We start from the raw sequence: 9,390 nt of genomic DNA on the forward strand, positions 1-9,390 counted from the left end.
TGTTCTGCTATCTGGCATGCTCCTCTGAGGCTCCGGTTTGGTCTTGTTTTCCGCCACTATTGATGTGAAAGAGTGTGCGTCACCTCTTTGTGCCCCACAAAGAAACACAAGGAGAGACTTCCTGTGTGGCTGTCGTTGGGGACCCTCTCTGTTGTCTTCTTCCTCTGAGTGCCATACAGCTTTGTGTGCCTGTCGCATACATTGTTCTGTCGTTGTAACTGGTCCCCCGTACCCATTGTCTGTTTGGTGAAGCTCCAAGGTCTGAGGACGCACAGACCACCAGGAGTGCTGCGTGACTCCCAGACGCATGCTTCAGCTTTCTCCCTGACTGTCCTCTCTCCCCACAGCTCACGATGCCACTGCCTCGGTATGGCTCCGGGCAGCAGCCACTGATCCTGCCGCAGTCCATTCAGCTGCCTCCAGGACAGAGTCTCTCTGTTGGGGCCCCCAGAAGGATTCCTCCACCTGGATCCCAACCACCAGTCCTGAACACCAGCAGAGAGGTAAGGGGTTTCAGAGGGCTTTGTCCGGCTAGGACTTTATCACAGAGCTACTGTTAGAGAAAGGGCAGGCTCCCAGCCCTGTGTAGTTTTTCTAACCCTGCAAACTCCAGAGTCCCAGATGCCGGAGACTGCCTGCTTATGTGTGAACTAGTGGGGCAGCCTGGCTCTGGCCCTGCTAGACTACCAGGCAGCAAGGAAGGTGGATAACCAGTGCCTCAACCAATGGGGAGGAACCAGCCACTTAGAGCTGCCACAGATGCAGGACTCAGATCTTGAATAAGGACGGAGTCTGCACTTCTCATCAGGGTTAGGGTTAGCTCTGATGTGGCTGGCGTCCGGGTGATAGTCCACAGACAGATTGGAATCAGTCCTCACCTGAGCCTGGTTGGAGATGGGGCCACTGTGGGCTAGGCTGTCTCTGGGCTCCTGAGTGACCGTGTTGCTTCTTGGCCACTCTAGTCCGCTCAGATGGAGCTGAAAGGGTTCCACTTTGCCGACAGTAAACAGAATGTTCCTACCGGAGGCTCCGCACCATCCCCGCAGGCCTACAGGTAAAGATAAACCGGGGGTTGGGGCTCATGGCCGAGTACTCCATTTGTCACTCCAGAGAGCCCATGTGTCCAGGGAGGATGGTGGACGAGGACTGCAGCGTGGCCCCTTCCTGTGCCCGGTGTCACTGCCGCATCCCTCTGATATGCGGGGTTAGTTGTCTGTGGCAAAGGGAGCCCTAGGGAAACCAGGTTTGTTTCTGATCTGCAGAGGAATCTGAGGAGTGAGAGACCATTCTGGGGTGTCAGCCTCAGCCACAGGGTCTGTTGTATCCAAATTCACCCTCTGAACCCCATCAGAGAACTTTTCAATGCTGGGTATGTGTAGCCTTCCTTCCCATACCACTAATTGCTACTCACTGTTTTCCTTGGTATGGGTCTCTACCTCTAGTAACCATCCGTATTCTCTTCCACCTGAGTCAGAGGTATCTGTTGTCATTGGCAGTGGCTCTTGGTCCCCCATGCTGGGTTGGGGATATAGCTCTAGCCCTGGGCCTAAGGGTATGATACCTTTCGTTTACACTTTGAAGGGGATAGACACACCTGCAGTGTCTTTGCAAAGGACACCCAGTAACACGCTTTGCAGATAGAGTCGTACCATCTTGTAGCCCACTGTCACTCTGACCATTCAGACCGACACTCTGCTCTGTTGGGTTGGAACGTCCTCCATCCTTTCCCTTACATGGCTTCCATAAAAAGAGGGTTCGTGAAGACCCCTCAGTTTGCCTTTTTTATATTCTTGCTTTTGTAGCTTCTTTGTGTTTGTGCATGAGTGAATTTTGTTTTGCTACCATTACCTGGCAGAAGGTCTGCACAGCAGAGCTGTGTGGAGGGAGCACAGCGCAGTGTGCGGGGGGTGGGGGAGCTCAAGAAGGAGCTCACACAGGGCAGTGGTGGCGAACGCCTTTAATCCCAGCACTCGGGAGGCAGAGATAGGTAGATCTCTGAGTTCAGGGCCATTCTGGTCTATAAATTGAGTTCCAGGACAGGCTCCAGAGCTACAAAGAAACCCTTTCTTGAAAAACCAGGAAAAAAAAAAAGGCTCTCACACACCATAGTTCTGCCTGCCCAGTGTGATTGCAGTAGCCTGGGTACAGTAGGCTATAGGGAAGGAAACAGCTTTGGCCTTGAAAGAAACTGTTGGCTCTCTATCTGCAGATTAAAGCTATTTGGGAGTGGGAAGGGACCAAAATAATTTTTTTTGTCATCATTCCTAAGCAATACAGTGTAGCTGCTGTCTACACTGTATGTGTTTGTATGTAGTCTAGAGAGAATTGTTCAAGTATATAGGGAGAGCTAGGCGTTGTGGGTCAGTGTAAGCACATGCACACTTAAATTCATGAGGCCCTAGGTTCCATACCCAAAACCAAAAGAGACAATACTGGAGGACATGGCTAGGTCACAGGTGAATACCATGTTAACTCTATCTGAGGGATTTGAGTCTCCATACCTGGGTGTCTCTGAGGTACTAGGAACAATCTCTTCAGAGATGAGGGGCTGCTAGATGTAGAATCACAGCTGTCATGGTTCCTAGAGAGGCTTCTGTGACTGAAACAGTGTAGTTTCCCAAGGTTTGGGGAAAATAGGGTAGCTAGGACATGCCTTGTAAAAAGGAGTTCTTGGTCAGAAACTCTAGGGGTATATTGTCCCCAAGATGGCTTTTAGGGGGATGGTTGTACCCGACATCACACAGCCCTCACCCAAGGGACTCACTGACCTCTTCCTAGTACTTTCTGACATGGGACCTTTTCCTCATTAGATGTCTGATGACTTTGGGGACTAAAAGCAGTTATAAATTCCTCCCCTCCCTGAGTGAAGATGGGAAAACCTTTGGTGTATGTGGTTCCTTAGTGCTGGTTAGAAGCCTTATTTAGGCACTGTGTCACACTAGTCCCAAGGATGGCCACTGTCTGTCTGTTCATAGCAAGGGCTGCAGCTCCTTTCCCGGCTGTTTCTCCTGAAGTGCTGAGGGGCCGCCCTGCTCCCGTCTTGCATTCCCAGTTGTCTCAGGTCTGTTTTCTGTCTGCTAAGGCCTCTGGCCAGAGGGCCCTCCCTGGCTCGATCTGCCTCTGTGTGCTGCTAGGCTTTTGACTCCATCTCTGTGGTGACACGTGTGTATTCTCAACCCTGCCTTTGGTTTTTTCAGGCCTAGCTCTGCTAGCCCCAGTGGGAAGCCCTCTGGATCAGCAGTTAACATGGGCTCTGTGCAGGGACACTACGTTCAACAGGTAGAAGATGGCTTTCCAGACCCTGCAGCCCTGGACACTTAGGCCTGTCTCCCAGCGCCAAAGGAGAGGGGACTGTCCAGCTGGGGGGTGCTTTTTGTTAAGGGAAGCGTGCCCTAGTGCTTAGAGCTGGGTCACCTGAGTGGCTCGCCCTCCTGGCAGAAGCGCTTCTTGATGGGTACCTGGATCGTTCCTTGTTCTGCACATAAGGGAAGGTACTGGTTCCCACAAGAGGTGACGTCAGAAGGCGTTCTGTCCCCAGCCATTTGGGGCTCTTATGGCGCTCTAGGAGACATGGTTTGGCCTGGGTTAGCTCAGAGACTGGGGTGTGTGCGTGTGGTAGCTCTAGTGAGTGGTGTGGCATGCCTGTCTTCCTGGGTGGGAGCATAGACGGGGTGCAGCTTCTCCCACTTCACAGTGAGGGTTTCTCAGTGTCTTTCCCTGTAGACCCTTCTGTCTTCCTCCTGTAAGCTGGGCTGGGGCTCCAGAGTGCAGAGCCTTGGGGCGTTAATAAAAGTTTCGCTGGTAGGTGAGGTGTGGGAGTGGCCCTCTTCTTACACCCTTTCCCAGTGTGCTGGGGGTCACTCCTGCTGTGGGGTGGTTTCTGACCCTTTCTCCCAGAGCTGAGGGCATAACCCCAGTAGAGCACCTCCTTAGCATATGTGAGGCCCTGGATTCCATCCTTGGCACTGAGAAAGAAGGGGAAGGAAGGAGAGAAAGCAAGAAAAAGACCAACAAAGCTTTCTCCCGGAATTTAGACCGAGTGAGCAAACCTGCACTGGTCACCCCGTGCTGGCCTCTGCTATGCAGAGCTGCGGGCTGGTGGAACCCTGCCTTGGAATCTTTGGATCAAATGGGGTCCTGGGGAACTGTAATTCAGCGTACTTGGGAAGGGGGCTTAACTGAATCATAGGCCAAGATCTGGGAGATCCAGGTTGGCCCCATCCCTCTATAGATAGGTGGATGCCCAGGCCTATGTGGGGTACGCTGGTCTGATGAAGGCGCTGTTTGCTTGCCAGTGGGACATGGGGTGCACTGATCTGGAAAGGTCCTTCCCATCAGCCTTGGGACCTGAAATGCCCCACCCAGGATGTGTGCTACTGCTGAGTTCCCTGTCGAGGCCCTGAAGTTATACATTCAGTGCCCGTGGGAGGTGTTGGGGCATTCTGACTGCACACCAGACTCCTCCCTGGTCTTTTGAGGGTAGCTTTTAGTCTGACTCAGGAGCAGGGAGGGAGTGGTCTCTACACATTTTGCCCTGCCGTCACTTTGGTTTTCCTGTCCATCTGTCCAAAGGCAAAGCGAGTGGATGAAAAACCCAGCCTGGGAACCGTGAAGCTGCAGGAGGCCTCCTCAGCCGCTTCCCAGATGAAGCGGACCGGAGCAATCAAGCCTCGGGCCGTCAAGGTGGAGGAGAGTCAAGCCTGAAGGGAGGAGAGTCAAGCCTGAAGGGAGGAGAGTCAAGCCTGAAGGTGCCTGGCATCTTTGCCTCACCCTAACAGGGATGGTGCACCACCGCCGGCCTGGACTGCCACCACCTGGGACCTTGCCAGATCCACCATCCTACTGTCCTACCACTTGGCCTGGACAGCGCTCTCTTGTGCTCCCAAGAGCTCCTGAGAGTTCCTTGTCAGCCAGCCCACACCGTAGATATATGGCATTGACCTGCTTGCTTTGGTACAAAAGAGCAGACTCCCCTCCTTCCCGCCCTCTGCCCAGTGACTGTGGAGTGAGTCTCCTGTGCAGTGCAGACCCGCCCGCCCGCCCCGTTCCCCAGGCACAGTGGTTTGGCAGCAGGGTCATTGTAGCTGGAGGCTTTTTGTTTTAAAAAGCAGCTATGGTTTTTACAAAGGGGAAAGGAGAACAAAATGCTAGCTACGTCTATATAGCTGAACTTTTATACGTTCCTTGCTGTCCTCACTGCTCTGCTGTCTCCAGTGGTCTCCTTTTATCTGTCCTGTTTGACATGTCACAGCGCTACCTTAAGAGGTGATTCTTAAGAGTGACCCTCCCCCCCCCACACACACACACAGTTGGCTAACCTTTAGAGTCATCAAGGATATGACTAGACCATCTGGTTGGCCCATCACTGCCGAGGGCACTGTTAGGTTGGTGCCTGAGTTCAGTTCCACCCTCGAGCCTGGAGTTAATGTTTCGGCATAAGAATTATTATTTGTTCTGGGCCCTTCTGAAGTCATTGGGCTTACTGAGTAGCGGGCACCAGAGAGGGATTGTGAAGTTAGTCAGCATTGTTTTCCAGATTGGCAGAAGAGGGCAAGGCACAGACCCCACTTGGGGACTATGCGTTTGAGGCTCTGTGCACTTGGGGACTATGCATTTGAGGCTCTGTGCCTTGGCACTCTGGGTGGCTGTGTTCCCCACTCATTTCCTTTCCTCCTCCTCTGGGTCCCTGTCCATCCACCCCTCACAGCTTATCACCAAAATTAGGACAAGGACGTAGATGGGTACCTGTTAAGAGTTTGCAACAGGAAAGGCTATGGAACATTCCTCATGTCCTTCACTCCCAGCAACAAAGCAGGATGTTGGCAGTTGGTTGCCAAGTTGCCTATCCTTAGACAGCTGGGCGGGGCCAAGGTACCAGTGGCCAGCTGAAAAGCCTGTGTAGCCTCCTTCCCTAAGAGGATGGTTGGTTTCTTGCCGGTTTTGTGAGCTCTTGTATGCTGAGCTTCTTGCTTTCACTGAGAACAAGGCAATCATCCTGCTGCCCAAAGGAAAGTGAGGGGGAACGTCACCCTGCTCAGACGCTCTTCAGGATTTCCCAGGTCATCACCCACTTGGGGATGCTGGGAAGGACCACCTGCCTCAAAGCGCTCAGTTAGTGGCAGGGCTGGGACAAATCATCTGTCCTGATCACCATGGATGTGAGAGCCGAGAAGCCTCTTAGAAGCCCTGCAGTGGCTTCATGCTGCCTTGCTACTTGTTAGAAGGAAGCAAACATCAGCTTCCCCCAGCAAGCAGTGCCATGTCCCCAGGGTTCCCTGACAGGGCAGTCTTAGGAAAAGCATCATTGTATCAGAAGTCTCAGCCTCTCTCCCTTCTTGCCTCTGCTCTCCAACTTCGTCCAGTGTTTGTCCCTCTTCTCTCACAGTCTCCTCAGAAGCACTGCCCACGCAGAGTACCTCATCTGCTGTTCCACTCACCCTGGGAGTGTGGTTACCGTCCCAGTGACTGTGTCCTGTGTCCCACTGCCAAGTCTTGGTAAAAGCCACACAGTCACCTCTGCCTGTCCTTAGAATTGCGGCCAGACTCACATCACCTAACGCTGGTGGACATACATTATGTGTCAAAAGAAGCGTTTTCTCCTTCAGAATTTCAGTCCAGGATGCTGTTACAAACTCAAAATGTGTCCTTTAGGTAGCCTGCTGTCAGAATGGCAGTACTTCCTGTTTGAGAAGAAAAATGAGGAGGTTGCCTGTTTTCAGCCCTTTCTCTCACCCTGTGTCCCTCCTGCCTCCCACCCCGAATAAAGACGAGAAACACTAGAATTTATTTATATGTATTGATGTTGTAGGTCTAGAAAAGAAAAGTGAATGTCCCACTGCTCCGTTTATATAGTGTCTGAATTACTGTGCAGGAAAGGCCAGGAAACTGCATGTGAGATTTGATATGCTCACCACCTGTAACCTCAGCTGTGGGCTCTTCCCCTCTGAGGTGCACATTTGCAATTAGATTCTGGGGACAGGGCAGGCTTCAGGCCTCCGAATGTCCCTGACCCTCGTATGATCTGGTCAAGCCAAGTTTTTAGTACAGAGACATTATAAGGTGCAATATCTCTTCATGTGGTTTTTAGAGCCAAGCTCAAGGCGTAATAGGACTTGGGGTCTTATTTTGGTTTCAAACCCCCATCTTCAGATCATAGATAAAAACATAGGAGCTCTGTCAAGGTGGCCTTTAGTGGAAGCAGGCAAAACCCAGCACCTATGTTTTCTACTGCTGAGCTGGGGTGGGGTGGGGCAGAATTGCTTATTTCTGCCTACTAAAGTCACCTAATGCCGGTGACTTTGTTGGGGCCACTGATGGTGTGATCCATGACTTGGCAACCAGGAACTCTTTGGTCCTGTTGGTCCTGGTGGTACGTTCAGCATGTGACATGTACCGACTGAACTCTGCTGCCAGCTGCACTTAGTCGGGTTTAACAGTTGCTCTCCTTGTCTTATTCCCGAATTCACACAACACTTGTGGACATAGATTCCTTGAGGGGGTAAACAAAGGATGATTACATTACACATTCTGAACAGCTGGTTCAGTTCTAAAGCCATGGTCACTCCGCTGCTGCTAGGACAATGTGTCAATATCAACATTGGTCTCCGGTCTTCTGCAGCTACCTTCCAGATGGGCAGTGATGAAGTCGCGAATGATTGACACTTGGAGTTCAGGGCACAGGCCATGAGGCAGCTCTGGTTAAGCCTACCCCCACACCCTGGCATCTATTAGGTACCCTCTCTACCAGGCATTCAGGTCCATTTTGTCCTCGTTTCCAGCAATGCAAGCCTGGGTTAGAGGGCCTGTTGGGAGTCTTACAACCAAGGGGACTTAAATGTGTCTTCTGTTGTATTCTTTGATGAGTGGAAAATCGGGACTTCCAGAAAGCCAACTGTCTTCATGAGATGGCTCTAAGACAAGTTAGGTCATCTGGAAAGAGTGGCTCAGTGTTGGGGACCAGCACTGTTGCCTAGCTGTGTGCTCTACCAGGCCCACCAGCTCTGGCTGGTGACCTTCCAGGCATGACACCTGTGACTACCACCCTTTCAGACCTGCAACATCCCAAGGCCCCATCGTTGGCATGTCACAATCCCAGAGCAGCCGCTCCTGTGAAGGCTCTGTGCAAGCCTCCTCAGCTGTTGAAAGAGGTCCTGTGCCCTCAGTTTTCAACCTCACACCCTTTGAGGAAAAGGATTTGGGGGGGTTGTTCTTTTTGAGGGCTTTTTTTTTTTTTTTTTTGCTTTTATTTTATTTTGGCCTTTCCTCTGTCTTTTCACTTAGACCGGATATTTGAAAGGGCAGACGATGCTAAAGGTGTACTGTGCAGCTTGTTTAGACGTGATTTGGGGAACCTCTTACCTCGGATGGGAAATGGAATCGTGACCCTCACCCTCCCTTCCCTCCGGTTCAGTCCCTGTTGTTTCTCCTTTCAAATATGTGATTGTATTAGCTCTTTCCATATGAAAGAACTCTCCTTATTTAAATAAAAAAGTATAAAAAAATAAAGCCAAACATGCTTTCTCGGGTTGTGTCAGTTTTGCTTCTCAGTCAATGGGAAGATGGAAGAGTTCTGCTGTTCTCACAGCTTACAGATTAAGTTCCAGGACAGGCTCCAAGGCTACAGAGAAACCTTGTCTTTTAAAGATTTCACCAATATGGATAGAAGGTGGCTTGGGGGAAATGTACCAAGGTCTCAAAAAGAAATTTAGCAAAGACTAAACAACGGTCCAGACTTACTATGCAAGAAAGGGGCTGCCGATCGCACATGCAACGAGTGCTTTTAACCACTGGGCGATCTCAGGCATACTACAGTCTGGATGTCATCCAATGCAGAACTAACTTGAAAAAAAATGAATTTTGATAGCATGATTCGAGATCTGGGGAGATAGTTCAGTCGGTACAGGCAGGGCTTGCCAGCTAAGCATGAGAACCTCAATTAGAAGAACCCACCTAAAAAGGCGTACTTGTACCTATGCTGGGGAGGCAGAAGCGTAGAAACGGAACGTCAAGGCCATCCTTGGCGACACAAGTGAATCGGAGACCCTTTTCAGGGAGGGGGGGGGTACAAACAAGTGTGAGAAGAAACGTCCCGCCACTGTCTGCCCACAGTCCCGAGCGGCTTCAAAGCATTTACCCACGCCCTTCCCCAGCCAGCGCGCCGCGCGACAAGAACGCCGGGGTCGGCGCGGGAGCCACAAGCACGTGAAGAGCTTGAGGGAGAACACGGCACTTTTTTTTTTCTCATCCGCCACGCGTGCGTTTAGGGTGCTGAGACGCCGCGGGACCACTAGCTCAAGCCCGGACAGTCACCGCCTTCCGCAGGCTCGCCGGTTGGTCTCGCCGCGCACGCGCGCGCCTGCCGCTGCTCTCCCGCTGCGCGCGCGCGCCGCT

The 9,390-nt window shown here is 51.7% G+C and overlaps 1 protein-coding gene across 9 annotated transcripts in view; it reads left to right on the forward strand.

Moving 5' to 3' along the window:
* Window positions 1-8,511, forward strand: part of Prrc2b (proline rich coiled-coil 2B) — a 79,657-nt gene extending 71,146 nt beyond the window's left edge. For 6 of the 9 annotated variants that reach the window (XM_040736903.1, XM_040736904.1, XM_040736907.1 and 3 more), the window contains 4 exons: window positions 348-503; window positions 963-1,054; window positions 3,198-3,279; window positions 4,573-8,511. In XM_040736903.1, coding sequence (XP_040592837.1) covers window positions 348-503; window positions 963-1,054; window positions 3,198-3,279; window positions 4,573-4,704 — 462 coding nt within the window. In that variant the 3' untranslated portion in view covers window positions 4,705-8,511. The remainder of the gene's footprint in view (window positions 1-347; window positions 504-962; window positions 1,055-3,197; window positions 3,280-4,572) is intronic. The other 3 variants (XM_040736909.1, XM_040736910.1, XM_040736912.1) reach the window with 1 other exon arrangement.
* Window positions 8,512-9,390: the final 879 nt, after the last annotated feature.

The sequence above is a fragment of the Mesocricetus auratus genome, unplaced genomic scaffold, assembly GCF_017639785.1.
Source record: "Mesocricetus auratus isolate SY011 unplaced genomic scaffold, BCM_Maur_2.0 Super-Scaffold_100172, whole genome shotgun sequence".
Lineage (NCBI taxonomy): Eukaryota > Metazoa > Chordata > Mammalia > Rodentia > Cricetidae > Mesocricetus > Mesocricetus auratus.